Below are 15,676 nucleotides of genomic sequence, written 5' to 3'. Positions count from 1 at the left end.
CACCCGTTTGGCTCTGCCCTACTCCCTTGCTTTCCCTTACTTCATCCAATTTCTTCATCCACATCACTCCCTGTCTACTACCATCCAAGATCCATCTTACACCGAAAAAATTTTTACCGAAATAAACAATATATATATTGTCTGAAAATCGTATTTTTTAGCAGAAACTTAATCTTCTTTTTCGAAAATTCTTCTTTTTGGTAGAAAGTTAAACTCTTATTAATTTTTTAAAGTTAAAAATTCTCCTTTTCGTTTGAAATTTTCTCTTTTTTAGTTGAAAATTAAACTTTTTCGGAAAAATTCATATATATAAATTTTTGCCGAAATAAACTATATATATTGTTTAAAAAGCGTATTTTTTGGTATAAAATAATCTCGTTGTTTGAAAATTCATTTTCTTTTTTTCAAAATTAATCTTTTTGGCAGAAAGTTAAACTCTTCTCTTAAGTTTTTTTAAGTAAAAAATTCTCCTATTTGTTTGAAAATGTATTTTTGTTTAGTTGTTAATGCAACTGTTTCGTTGATTTATGTATTTTGTTTAAAAGTCGTTTCTTTGGTGGAGAATTAATCTTCTAGTTTGAAAATTCATCTTTGAATTAATTAAAAATTTAATTTTTCCATTTAAATATTTAGCGTGCTAGATGAAAATCCATCCTTTTTGTAGAAAGTTAAACTTTTTTGTCAGAAATTGATAACTTTGGTTGACAATTTTTGTTTATTTTGGTAAATGTATATATTTTTTTAATTGAAAATTTCACAATTCCGATTTTTTTTAAACCGATGTTGTTTAGTTCAAAATTAAACTATTTGGTTGAGAATTAATCTATTTTGCTAAAAAATAATCTTTTTGGGTACAAAGTTAAACTCTTTTATTAAAAAATCACCTTTTTATTTAAAATTCATCTATTCAGTTGAAGATTCATCACTTTAGTTGAAAAATCATCACCTTGGTTGAAAATTTATTTTTTTGCGTGAAAAATTAATTTTTTAACTGAAAATTTGATCTTTTTTAGTTCAAAATTCAATCACATTTTTGAAAATTTGCTCTTTTTAGTTGAAAATTAATCTTTTTGTGTTAAAAATGCATCCATTTTGTTTAAAAATCCTCCTATTTGGTTGTAAATTTTCCTATTTGGTTAAAAATTCACCTGTCTGGTTGAAAACACAATATTTTCATTTGAAAAGTTGTGAATTTGAAGGGTGTTAAAAATCTATTTATGAACTTTCGAGATAAATTGAGAAAATCATTAATAATTTTTTCATTATTATTTAAGTATTATATTAATCGATGGTGCTAATATAATTAAGAAAATGTCGTAATACAATTTCCCAAAGCTTTCTAAACGAAACATATTAATTGAATTTCAAGAAACTGAAAAAACCACTAATTATAATAAATTCACGAAACTTTACACGTATTTCGAGTCGATTAAAAAAAAAGCGAATTAATTCAAAGACTCCGTATAGTGAACAATTGTACCTGGGAAAAACTTGAGATACCTCAAAAATCTGGAATTGTCGGGGCATTTTTTTCAGGATTTGAGTAAGCACCCTGATCACACTTATTGATACAATTTTTATTAATTAAACATTTTGAAATCACCCTTGACGATACCCTTAACCATTTCCACTTCTTCCTTTTCATATTTTTCCCTTTCTAATTTTCCCCTCTCATTTTCCTTTTCCTCTTGCCCATTCCCCTTTACCGTTTCCTTTTTTGTCATTTCCCCTTTTATTTTTCCCCTATCATCTTCCAATATTCCTTTCCTGTTTTGAACTTTCCCTTTTCACCCTTTCTCATTTCCCCTCCACTTTTACTTTTCCCCTTGCCCATTCCCCTCTATCGTTTCCATTTTTCTTTCCCCGTTTCCCTTTTCACCCTTTTATTTTTATCCAATATACTTTCTCCTTTTATTTTTACCCTATGAACTTTCCCCAATCACCTTTCCCATTTTCCTTTTCTATTTTCCCATGCCCTTTTACTTTTCCTCTTGTCGATTCCCCTTTACCGTTACCCTTTTTTACCGTTTCTTGTTTTACCATTTCCCCTGTTATTTTTCCCCTATCACCTTCCAATTTTCCTTTCCTTTTTTGAACTTTCCTTTTTCACCCTTTCTCATTTCCCCTCTACTTTTACTTTTCCCCTTGCCCGTTCCCCTCTATCGTTTCCATTTTTCTTTCCCCATTTCCCTTCTCACCCTTTCCCCTTTCATTTTCCTATTCCACTTTACCGTTTCCCTTTTCAACATTTCCCCGTTCACTCTACCATTTTTTCCATTTTCCCTTTTATTTGTATCCAATAGACTTTCCCCTTTTATTTGTATCCTATGAACTTTCCCCAATCACCTTTCCCGTTTTCCTTTTCTATTTTCCCCTACCCCTTTACTTTTCTCTTGTCCATTCCCCCTTACCGTTTTTATTTTCCTTTCTCCTTTTTACCTTTCCCCTTTCTTATTTTTCCATTCCCTCTTCACGGTTATCCCCTTTCGCCGTTCCCTTGACACCTTTTCTCTTCTATATTTCCCCTCTTCGTACCCCTTTTTCACCTTTCCCATTTTCTCCTTTCCCATTCCCCTTTACTGTTTTACTTTTCCCTTTTCACCCTTTTTCATTTTCCCCTTCCCTTTTCTCTTTTTCCATTTTATCCCTTTCCCCTTTATCTCTTTCCCCGTTTCCTTGGCTTGATTTGATTAAGCACCCTGATCACACTTATATATAATAAATGGCCCATATTTCATGTTAGGCACTTTTTTGTCTTAATTGAACAGCCAAAAGTAAGGAAATATCAAAAATTTATATCAGAAATTGATATTAGCAATTAAGATTTTGTTTTTTCTTCCTTAAAAACAAAAAAAAAAAGGAACGCAACGTGGAATCCGTGAGGGCGGCGAAAGACGAAAGGGTTCGTGAGATCAGAAATGCAGTGGAGCTAATGATCGCGAGACTAGATTCCCAATTGAAAGCTAAATTGCTGACGTTGATGGGTCAGAAGAACTCGCTCACTTTGGAGACTGAACAGCTCGAAGCCTTGTTGCAGGAAGTCGAGCATCAGCTTCACACCTGCACGCGATCGGAACTCATAGTCAAAAGTTCCGAGCTCTCGCGAATGATTCACCAGATTCGGAAGAAGCCTATGACTAGTTTCGTCACTGCTCCAGTTCCGGCAGATTTTCACAGGTCAGTTCCGAATATTAATAATACAGGCATCGAACTCACCCTTGACGATACCCTTTCTCCATCACCCTTATCACCCTTTTCCCTTTCTCATTTTTTTTCTAATTTCCTCTTGCCCATTCCCCTTTACCTTTTCACCTTTCCGTTTTCACAATTTCTCTTTTTCTCTTTCTTATTTTTTCATTTCCCCTTTTAATTTTCTCTAATCTCCTTTCCCATTTTTATCTTTCCCTTATTACCCTTTCTCATTTTCTCCTTCCCATTTCCTTTTCACGCTTCCCTTTTCTCAATTCCGCTTCCCTTTTGCTTTTCACTATTTCTCCTTTCTTATTTCCCTTTCTCTTTTCACCCTTTCTCATTTCCCATTTCCTTTTCTTTTCACACTACCCTTTACCGTTTCCATTTTCTTTTCCCCATTTCACCCTTTCTCATTATCTCATTATCTTTTCACCATTTCCCCATTATCATTACACATTTTCTCCTTCCCTTTTCCTTTACACCCTTTCATTTTCCTTTTCACTCTTTCCCCTTTTTCATTTCCCCTCTTACCCTTTCTCATTTCCCTTGCCCATTACCCTTTACCGTTTCCATTTTCCTTTCTCATGTTCCCATTCCCTTTTCACCATTTTCACTTTCTCTTTAAACTTTTCTCTTTCCTATTTCCCCTTTTAATTTTTTCCTATCTCCTTTCCCATTTTCACCTTTCCCTTTTCACCCTTTCTCATTTTCTTTTTCACTCTTTCGCTTTTCTCATTTCCCCTTCCTTTTTCCGTTTCACTCTTTTCCCTTTCTCATTTCCCCTTCCCTTATCTTGTTCACTCTTTTCCCCATAATTACATTTCTCATTTTGCCCTGCCTTTCCCATTCCCCTGTACTGTTTCACTTTTCCCCTTGTCAATATCCCTTTCCTTTTCATGTCCCCCTCCCCTTTTCTTTTTCCCGTTTCCCATTTTCCTTTCCCTTTCTCTCTTAATCCATTTCCTTGAGCCTTCTTCTCTTTCCCTTTTAGTTTTCTCTTTTCCCATTCCCCCCTTTAACCTTTCCCTTTTCACCCTTTCTCATTTTCTCCTTCGCTTTTTCTTTTCACTCTTTCCTATTTCCACTTTCTCATTTTCCCTTTCTCATGTCCCCTTTTATTTTCACTATTTCCCCTTCCCCTTATCAACATTTTTCATTTCCCCTTTCCTTTTCCCCATTTCTCCCTTTCCCCGTTCTCTTTCATATTTTCTCATTTCCTCTCTTATTTTTTCTCCTTTCCTACCCCCCTTTTTACCTGTCCTCTTTCTCATTTTATATCTTCAATTTTCCCTTCCCTTTTCATTTTCCCCTTTCATTTTTTCCATCCCCGTTTCCTTATTCACCGTCTTCCTTTCCCCTTTCTCTCTTTCCCGTTTTCTTCTTTTTCCATTTCCCCCTTTTCATCTTTCTCTTTTCATCCTTTCTCACTTTCTCCTTTGCTTGTTCTTTTCACTCTTTCCCATTTCCATTTTCTCATGTCCCCTTTCCTTTCCACGCTTTCCCCTTTCATTTTTTACCATTTCTTATTTCTCCTTTCCTTTTCCCCGTTCTCTTTACACTTTTATTTCATATTTTCTCATTTCCCCTTTTATTTTCCCCTTTCATATCCCCCTTATCACCTGTCCTTTCTCTCATTTTATCCCTTCATTTTCCCATTCCCCTTTACCATTTCACTTTTCCCTTTTCATCCTTTTCCATATTCGCCTTTCCTTTTCATTTTCCCCATTCCCCTTTTCCGTATCCCTTTCTCTCTTTCCCACTTTCTCATTTGTCTCTCTTTCCCTTCCGTTTTCACCCTTTCTCATTTGCTCCTTCCCTTTTCCTTTTCCCCACTCCGGGAAACCGGGGAATGATCGAAAATTGTATGTGACCGAGAAAAACCGTAAAATGACAGTTAATTTATTTTTTCATCGGGAATTTTACAAATTTTTAGAACAAAAAAATTCTCTCTCTAAAGACTTAACAAATTCAAAATTAGTGGCGTTTGGAATCGACAATTTTGGATTTAAAAAAATATTTTTTAGATGATCAAAAGTGAATATAAATTACAATGATTTTTGACATTGAAGTATTTTTAGTATTTAAATTGAAAAATTTAAAAAGATTTAAAACAATTTCCAAAATTGTCAAAAATGTTTTCCATTTTACAGAATTAAACAAAACATCTAGGAATAATTCAAATCATTATAAAAGATAATGAGAAGTTCTGAAAAATTTGCTTAAAATTATTTTTAGTTCAGTTTTGATTACATTAAATGCCATTTTTTAGCTTTATAGTTTATTTCTAGTTTATTTATTTCATTGTCCGTGAAAAAAAGTTTCAAGTATTTTCTTGAATTTTTGTTTTCTAATTAATTCAATAAAAATTTAAATATTAGATTTTTGATCGAAAACTGATCTTTTTTCTTTGTTGTTTTAAAATTAAACGTTTGGTAGAGAAGTCATGTATTTTATTGAAAATTCATCTGTTTTTCGTTGAAAATTAATATTTTTGGTTGAAAAATCATTGCTTTAACAGAAAATTTAACAGTTTTTTTGAAAAATCGTTTCTTTTTTGCTTAAAAAATTACTTTTTTTAAGTGAAAATTCATCTATTTTGGTTAAACATTCATTTTTATATTTGAAAAATGTTTTTTACTGAAAAATCAACTGTTTAATTCAAAATTTAACTATTATGTAAACAATTTAGTTTCCTTTTGCTTGAAAATTTATCTTTGTCAGGTTAAAGTTCATTTTTTTTTTGTGTTGAAAATTCTTCTTGTTCATTGAAAATTCATATTTTTTCCTCATTAAAAAGTCACCTATTAGATTGAATCTTCTATTATAAAAAAAATATTCAGTTAAACATACATGTATTTCATTAATAATTATTCTTTTTTGGTAGAAAATCAATCTTTTTAGTTTAAAATTAATTTTCTTGGCTTGAAATTTTTTTTTTTTTAAATTAAGAATCAAGTTTTGCATTGAGAATTAAACTATTTCGTGTTTGGTTAAACATCAATATTTTTCAATTGAAAATTCAACTATTTGTTTGAAATTTTCTGTATTTTCTTGAAACTCTAACTTTCGTGGTAAAATATTAATCTCCTTTGTTATTATTTTACCTTTATGGTTAAAAATTCAACTATTAGGTTGAAATTTTCATTAAAAATTAAAATATTTCATTTCTTTCGTTAAAAATTAGGGTTTTTTTTATTGAAAATTAATTTTTGAACTAAAAATTTAACTTCTATTTTTCAGAACATTTTTCTTACGTATATTTATTTTTTTTAGAAAATGCCTTTGTTTGGTTGAAAATTTATTTTTAACTGCTTAAAAACTTATTTCCCTAATCTAAAATTAAACTGTTCTATTTTTTGTTGAAAATTGATCAATTCTGTTCAAATTTTTTTATTTTTGGTCTTTTTAGAAAATCTACCTCTTTGATTAAAAAGTGACCTCTAGATTAAAAATTCCATTTAAAAAATATATATATTTGGTTAAACATACATGTATTTTGTTAATAATTATTCTTTTGTAGTAGAAAATTAATCTTTTTTTGGTTGTAATTTTATTTCTGTTTGTTTAAAATTGAACAATTTTGTTGAACATTTATTTTATTTCTTTAAAAACTTATTTCCCTAACTTGAAATTAAAATTGTAATTTTTTTTTTAACAATTATATTTTTCAGTTGAAAATGCATACTTTTGGTAGAGTATAATCTTCTCGGTTGAAAATTCTTCTTTTTGATTAAAAATTAATTTATTCTAGTTACAGAATAATCATTTCTGTTAAAAATTAATTTTATTTGTTTGAAGATTTAGTATTTTAATTGAAAATTTAATCCTTTTAATTTATAATTCTCCTATTCTAATGATTTAGAATTTCAGTTGAAAATTTATCTTTTTCGTCAAAACTATTATTTATTTGTTGGTTGAAGATTCAGCATTTTAATTTAAAATTTAATCTTCTTTTATTTAAAATTCTCCTATTCTAAAGATTTCTAATTTCAGTTGTAAATTTATCTTTTTTGGTTGAAAACAATCTTCTTGTTTGAAAATTCTTTTTTTTTTGTTAAAAATTAATTTTTTGGTTGAAGATTCAGCATTTTAATTGAAAATTTAATCCTTTTAATTAAAAATGTTCCTATTTTAATTAAAAATTTACAATTTTGTTTGAGAATTTGTCTTTTTTGGTTGACATTGATTTTCTTGGTTGAAAATTTATCTTTTTTTGTCAAAAATTGATTTTTTTGTTGAAGATTTGAATTTTAATTGAAAATTTAATCTTTTTGACTAAAAATTTTCCTATTTTTGTTAAATATTTACAATTTTAGTTGAAAATTGGTCTTTTTACTTGAAAATAATCTTTTTGGTTGAAAATAGATCTTTTTTTTGTCAAAAATTGATTTTTTTGTTGTAGATTCGGAATTTTAATTGAAAATTTATCTTTTTTGGTTTAAAATAATCTTCTTGGTTTAAAGTGCATTTTTTTGCTTAAAAATTAATTTTTTGTTTGAAGATTTAGAATTTTAATTAAAAATGCACTGCTTTGAATTTAAAATTGTCCTATTCTAAAGATTTACAATTTTAGTTGAAAATTCATCTTTTTTGGTAGAAATTAATTTTCTTGGTTGAAAATTTATCTTTTTCGTCAAAAAGTCATTTTTTTGTTGTTGAAGATTCAGCATTTCAATTGAAAATTTAATCCTTTTGATTTAAAATTCTAGTTAAAGTTTTACTATTTTGTTTTAGAATTTGTCTTTTTTGATAGAAATTAATCTTCTTGGTTGATAATTTATCTTTTTTGTCAAAAAATAATTTTTTTGTTAAAGATTCGGAATTTTAATGGAAAATTTATCTTTTTTTGTTTAAAATAATCTTCTTGGTTTAAAATGGATCCTTTTGGTTAAAAATTAATTTTTTGCTTGAAAATAATTTTTTTGGTTGAAAATGCTTATTTTTGTTGTTAAAAATCAATTTTTTGATTTAAGATTTAGCATCTTAATTTAAAATTTAATCCTTTTAATTTAAAATTCTAAAGATTTACAGTTTCAGTCGGAAATTAATTTTTTTGGTTAGAAATAATCTTCTTGGTTGAAAATTAATCTTTTTTGTTTAAAATGCAGTTTTTTTGTTAAAAATGAATTATTTTGTTGAAAATTCAGCATTTTAATTGAAAATTAAATCCTTTTAATTTAAAATTCTCCTATTCTAAAGATTTACAATTTCAGTTGAAAATTTATCTTTTTGGGTTGAAAACAATCTTCTTGTTTGAAAATCCTTTTTTTGGGTAAAAATTAATTTTTAGGTTGAAGATTCAGCATTTTAATTGAAAATTTAATCTTTTTAATTAAAAATGTGCCTATTCTAGTTAAAAATTTGTCTTTTGACAAAGAGAATTTGTCTTTTTTAGTTGACATTAATTTTCTTGGTTGAAAATTTATCTTTTTCGTCAAAAAATAATTTTGTTGTTCAAGATTCAGCATTTTAATTGAAAATTTAACATTTTTGTTCAAAAATTTTCCTATTGTTGTTAAATATTTACAATTTTAGTGGAAAATTGGTCTTTTTTGGTTGAAAATAATCTTCTTGGTTGAAAATTTATCTTTTTTGTCAAAAATTGATTGTTTTGTTGAAGATTTGGAATTTTAATTGAAAATTGATCTTTTTTTTGGTTGAAAATAATCTTCTTGGTTTAAAATGCATCTTTTTGGTCGAAAAGTAATTTTTTGGTTGAAGATTTAGAATTTTAATTGAAAATTTAATCCTTCTGATTTAAAATCTAGTTAAAGATTTACTATTTTGTTTGAGAATTTGTTTTTTTCATAGAAATTAATCTTCTTGGTTGATAATTTATCTTCTTTTGTCAAAAATTTATTTATTTTTTTTATTCGGAATTTTAATTGAAAATTTATCTTTTTTTGGTTGAAAATAATCTTCTTGGTTTAAAATGCATCTTTTTGGTTACAAAGTAATTTTTTGTTTGAAAATAATTTTTTGGTTGAAAATGCTTATTTTTGTTGTTAAAAATCAATTTTTTTATTGAAGATTTAGCATCTTAATTTAAAATTTAATCCTTTTAATTTAAAATTCTAAAGATTTGCAGTTTCAGTCGGAAATTAATTTTTTTTGGTTAGAAATAATCTTCTTGGTTGAAAATTAATCTTTTTTGTTTAAAATGGAGTTTTTTGGTTAAAAATGAATTATTTTGCTGAAAATTCAGCATTTTAATTGAAAATTAAATCCTTTTAATTGAAAATTAAATCCTTTTAATTTAAAATTCTCCTATTCTAAAGATTTACAATTTCAGTTGAGATTTTATCTTTTTTTGTTGAAACCAATCTTCTTGTTTTAAAATGCTTTTTTTTGTTAAAAATTAATTTTTTGGTTGAAGATTCAGCATTTTAATAGAAAATTTAATCCTTTTAATTTAAAATTTTTCTATTCTAGGGAGAGATTTACAATTTTGTTTGAGAATTTGTCTTTTTTAGTTGACATTAATTTTCTTGGTTGAAAATTTATCTTTTTTTGTCAAAAATTGATTTTTTTGTTGAAGATTTGGAATTTTAATTGAAAATTTATCTTTTTTGGTTGAAAATAATCTTCTTGGTTTAAAATGCATATTTTTGTTTAAAAATTAATTATTTTGTTGAAAATTCAGCATTTTAATTCAAAAGTTAATCCCTTTAATTTAAAATTTAATCCTTTTGATTTAAAATTTAATCCTTTTAATTTAAAATTATCCTGTTCTAAAGATTTACAATTTCGGTCGAAAATTTAACCTTCTTTGGTAGAAATTAATTTTCTTGGTTGAAAATTTATATTTTTTGGTTGAAAATAATCTTCTTGGTTTAAAATGCATCTTTTTGTTTAAAAATTAATTTTTTGGTTGATGATTCAGCATTTTAATTTCAAATTTAATTCTTTTAATTAAAAGTTCTCCTATTCTAAAGATTTATAATTTAACTTGAAAATTGGTATTTTTTAGTTGAAATTAATCTTCTGAGTTGAAAATTTATCTTTTTCGTTAAAAATTAATTTTTTTGTTAAAGATTCATAATTTTAATCGGAAATTTCATCCTTTTGGTTTAAAATTCTCCTTTCTAGTTAAAGATTTACAATTTGGTTTGAAAATTGTTCTTTTTTATTTGAAAATAATCTTCTTGGTTGAAAATGTTTTTTGTTGTTGTTAAGAATGAATTATTTAGTTAAAGATTCGGAATTTTAATTGAAAATTTTTCTTTTTTATTTGAAAATAATCTTATTTGAAAATGTTTTTTTTTGCTTGTTGAAAATTAATTTTTTGGTTGAAGATTTAGCATTTTAATTTAAAATTCTCCTATTCTAAAGGTTTACAATTTCAGTTGAAAATTAATTTTTTGTTGTTGAAATTAATCTTGTTTGTTTAAAATTAATCTTTTTAGTTCAAAATTAAATTAATCTAGATGACAATTCGTTATTTTAATTGAAAATTTATTGCTCTGATTGAAAATTTAACTATTTGGTTGAAAATGACTTTTTTCTTGTTTTCAGCGAAATTGTTCCAGGATACGACAGTGCGACTTTTGCGATGCAAAATTTCACGCAGCTGCAATTAAAAGCAGATCCTGTTTATTCGGCACCATTGCATGTTAATGGACTTTGCTGGAGATTGAAAGTTTACCCAGATGGAAATGGAGTCGTACGCGGCAATTATTTGTCCGTTTTTTTAGAACTGAGCGCTGGATTACCAGAAACTTCCAAGTAGGTTTTCAGTTTTCGAAATTCGAAAAGGGGTTGTTGCATATTTTTAACTATATCCAGCCTCGAAAGTAATCAATCTGTGTGTGTTTTTTTTTTTTGAGTTGAAACTTTTTTTTAAATGAAAATTCATCCTTTTTAATTTAAAATTAATTTTTTTTTTGTTGAAAACTCAACTATTTTCTGGAAAATTTTTTTTTCTTTTCCGCTAAATTTTTTTTTGTAGAAAACTCTTCTTCTTGTTTGAAAATTAGTCTTTTTGGTTCAAATTCTTATCTGGTAATAATTAAACTTTCTTGGTGAATTTTGTTGTTTGGAAATGGATGAAATGAAAATTTATATTTTTCTTGTTGAATATTAAATCTTGAAAATTTATGTATTTTAATGAAAATTCGTCTCTTTCCGCTGAAAATTAATCTTTTTGGTTGAAAAATCATTGCTTTGGTAAAAATTTAAATAATTTTTTTTAATTCGTTTTTCTTTTACCTAAAAATTTTTTTGGTTTTCAGTTTAAAAATTGACTTCTTTTAGAAAAATCTTCTTCTTGTTTGAAAATTCATCTTTTTGGTTGAAAAATCTATATTTTGGGTGAAAATTTAACTATTTTTTTTTAATTTGTTTTTATTTCGCTTAAAAATTTACCTTTTCCAAATATAAATTAATCTATTTTGGTTAAAAATTCATTTATATGGTTGAATTTTTTTAAAATGAAAAATCAACTATTTTCTAGAAAATTCTTTTTCCTTTTGTTTAAAAATTTATCTTTCTCAGTTAAAAAATCATTTTCTGCTAGAAAACTCTTCTTCTTGTTTGAAAATTTATCTTTTTGGTTGAATTTTTTTGTAATAATTCAACTTTCTTGGCGAAAATGGATAAAATGAAAATTAAATATCCCATTTTTGATTACAGATTTATTTATTTATTTTTTTGACTATTAAACCTTGAAAATTCATGTATTTTAATGAAAATTAGTCTCGTTTCGTTGAAAAATAATCTTTTTGGTTGAAAAATCATTGCTTTGACTAAAAATTTAACTTTTTTTTTGAAAATTCGTTTTTCTTTTGCTTAAAAATGTACCTTTTTAAATAATTGAAAATTCATCTGTTTTGGTTAAACATTCATTTTTATGGTTGAGAATTTTTTTCGAAAAAGCAACTGTTTCGTTGAAAATTTAATAACTGTTTTCTAGAAAATTGGTTTTTCTTTTGCTTGAAAATTTATCTTTTTTTCCTAATTAATTCAATGAAAATTTTAATATTAGATTTTTGATCCAAAATTGATATTTTTCTTTCTTGTTTTAAAATCCAACGTTTGTTAGAAAAATCATGTATTTTAGAGAAAATTCATATTTTTTCGTTTAAAATTTATTTTATTTTTTGAATTTTTTTAAGAATTTAACTATTTGTTGATTTTTTTTGTATGAAAATTGGTGAAATGAAAATTTAAATATCTCTTTTTTTATTGAAAATTTATTTTTTTTTACAATTGAATCTTGAAAATTTATGTATTTTGATTAAAATTCGCCTCTTTGGGTTGAAAATTAGACTCTTCCCGTTCGAAAATTAACCCTTTTTGTTTAAAAAATCATTGCTTTGGCAGAAAATTCAACAATTTTTTTGAAAATTCCTTTTTTTTGCTTAAAAATTTACCCTTTTCAAGAGAAAATTCATCTATTTTGGTTAAACATTCATTTTTGTAGTTTAAACATTTTGTTGTTGTTGAAAAACCAACCGTTTAATTAAAAAATTAACTATTATCTAGAAAATTAATTTTTCTTTGGTTGAAAATTTATCTTTTTCAGTTGAAAATTCTTTTTTTTGTATCTACAATTCTTCTTGTTTATTGAAAATTGATATTTTTGCCTGCAATTTTTTTATTTATTGATAATTCAACTATTTTGTTGAATTTTTTAAAAAAATATTTAAATGAAAATTTAATTATTTGATTTTTGATCGAAAATTGATCTTTTTCTTTGTTGTCTTTAAGGTTGAGAATTATTTATCGTTGGAAAAGCAACCGTTTGGTTGAAAATTTAGCTATTATATAAAAAATTCATTTTTCTTTTGCTTGAAAATTTATCTTTTTCTGTTGAAAATTCTTCTTGTTCATTGAAAATTCATATTTTTGCCTCCATTTTTTGTTATTGATAATGGAAGTATTTTGATGAAAATTTTCATTTTAAAATGGATTAAATGAAAATTTAAATATTAGATTTTTGATCGAAAATTTATCTTTTTTTTGTTGTTGTTTAAAAATCCAAAGTTTGGTAGAAAATTCATATATTCTAATGAAAATTCATATCTTTCCGTTAAAAATTTATCTTTTTCGTTGGAAAATTATTATTTTGGTTAAAAATGAACTATTTTGTAGAAAATTCTTCTTGTTTGAAAATTCATATATTTTAGTTAAAAATTCATTTCTATGTTTAAATTTTTTTTGTAAAAATAAAATTAAATAAAATTTTTAAAAAATAAAAATAAATGGCTTAGCTGGAAATTTAATTTTTTTTGTTAGACACATTTTTCTTTGGCTTGAAAACTTATCTTCTTTAGTTGAAAATTCAAATTTTTAGAATAAAAAAATCTGGCCAACTTTGATTTCAACCGTTTTTTTTTCTTATAATTAGTTAAATTGTTATCTTTTTCAATTATGATATAATTCAGTTTGAAATGCTTAATTCGAAAATTTCTCACTTAAAAAATTTTCCATTTTAGATTTTTTTTGAAGACTTTAGCAATTAAAAATTAGATGGATTTAAAATCGAAGATTTTTTATAGAAAACATTTTTAGTTGATTAACTGTGGATATAAATTAATTCTTGATTTTTAAAATTGAATTGTGCTTTAAGAATTAAAAAGACTTATTAGTTTAAGAAATTTGAAACCTCGATTGAAACTTAATAAACTGTTTTGAATTTTGAAAAAACTTCAAAATAAGATATTCATAATCAAAGGCTTTTAATAAATTACAAATTTCAAATCAATTTCAGTCTAAAATATTCCACTTCGAACCATTCAATAAAAAAAATTTCAATTTCGAAAAAAAAACAATTTGTTAATATTTAGAAATAATTATTATATATAAAAAAGCTAAACAAAAACAACCAAACTTTGAACGTGACAGTGTTAATTCTTGCATTAAAAAAATTTAATTTCGAAGTTTTTAAAATAATTTTAAGCCCATTTTTTCAAGTTTTCAGGTATTAAACAAAAATCGAGGAAATATTCAAATCGTTTTTTCAAGATGTTTAGAAATTCTGAAAAAATTATGAAAATAATTAAAAATTTAGAAAAGGTCAAAGGACATGTAAATGTTTCAAGATTTTGAAATAAAATTTTGAATAATTTTAAGGGTTTTTTTAACTATTTAACATAAAAATAACTTTCAATTTGTGTTCAGTTTTGAAACATTTTTAATGCTTTTTAAATGCATTTAATTTTGAATATTTAATTTTTATTACTTTAAATGGAAAATTTTTTGGCTTTTGAGTGCAATTTTTTAAATTTCCATGACCGTGAAAAATTTTTGCGAACCGGAAAAGGGCCGAGAATTTTTTTCTTTGATTAAAACGGCGACACTGTTATTAAACATTGTTTTTTGAAACTAAATTTTATTGAAAATTTATATTTTTTTGTTGAAAATTCATTTTTTTCTAAATTAAAATATTTTATATAACCTTCTTTTTTCGGTTTAAAATTTTGTTTTTACTGGAAATTAAACTATTAAAGTTTCGGTTAAATTTTGTTTGTTAGTTTAAAATTCAATTATACGTCTGAAAGTCCATATATTTTGTTGGAAATTCTTCTTTTTTTCTTAGAATATTATTCCTTTTGTTTGTAAATTCATTTATTTTGTTAAAAATTTGATTTTGTTGGGTTGAAAATTATATATTTTTTAAACTGAAAATTGAACTATTGAAAATTCATTATTTTTGTTGAAAATTGAAATATTTTGTTAAAAATTTGTTTGTTTTTTCTTCATTGCTGGCAAATTTTTTCTTGTTATTTGCAAATTGAATTGTGTGTTTAAAAATTCATCGTTTTTGATTTTTTTTCTAAATATTTTTTTTTTCTACAAAGTAAAGAATTTAAAAAAAAAATTTTACGTACCAAAATTTTAAGAATTTTATGCAGTATTTAAAATATATTTGAGCAAGAATGGATGTAACAACCCTATTTTTTTAAATGATGTAGATTTTATTTACTAATTGTGTTGAATATATTTAAAGATATGAGTACCGAGTCGAAATGATCCACCAAGGTTCTCGGGACACGAGTAAAAATATTGTCCGAGAATTTGCCTCGGATTTTGAAATTGGAGAATGCTGGGGCTATAATAGATTTTTCAGATTGGATTTGCTGGCGACTGAAGGATATTTAAATACTGAGCTGGACACGCTTATATTAAGGTAAACATTTTAAGGTATTTTAAAGAATTTTAGAAATTTTAATGTATGTTTACAAATTCCAAGAAATTTTGAATATAGCGAAACAATTTCAAAAGATTGTAAATATCTTTGAGGTATTCTTAATAAATTTCAATTATTTACAATAATTTTGAAGGATTTACAATATTTTAGGGTATTAAAAAAGATATTAAAAAAATAAAAATTCAAGAAATTTCAACAGTTTTAAAGAATTTTAAATGTTATGGGATATTCTAAAAAGATTTCAATAATTTGAATTTATTTCAAATGATTTAAATATTTCAGGGCATTAACGAAGATTTTAAAGATTTTTTTTTTTTAATTCCAAGGAATTTT

At 25.2% G+C, this 15,676-nt stretch overlaps 1 protein-coding gene across 2 annotated transcripts in view; it reads left to right on the top strand.

The window, feature by feature from the left end:
• The window catches only part of LOC117171462, a 111,284-nt gene that overhangs the window by 33,723 nt on the left and 61,885 nt on the right, over positions 1-15,676 (top strand). For both annotated transcript variants that reach the window (XM_033358817.1, XM_033358807.1), the window contains exons 4-6: positions 2,861-3,177; positions 10,708-10,917; positions 15,143-15,322. In XM_033358817.1, coding sequence (XP_033214708.1) covers positions 2,861-3,177; positions 10,708-10,917; positions 15,143-15,322 — 707 coding nt within the window. The remainder of the gene's footprint in view (positions 1-2,860; positions 3,178-10,707; positions 10,918-15,142; positions 15,323-15,676) is intronic.

This window comes from Belonocnema kinseyi, chromosome 1 (genome assembly GCF_010883055.1).
Source record: "Belonocnema kinseyi isolate 2016_QV_RU_SX_M_011 chromosome 1, B_treatae_v1, whole genome shotgun sequence".
NCBI lineage: Eukaryota > Metazoa > Arthropoda > Insecta > Hymenoptera > Cynipidae > Belonocnema > Belonocnema kinseyi.
This window is presented reverse-complemented; position numbering and strand designations above follow the sequence as displayed.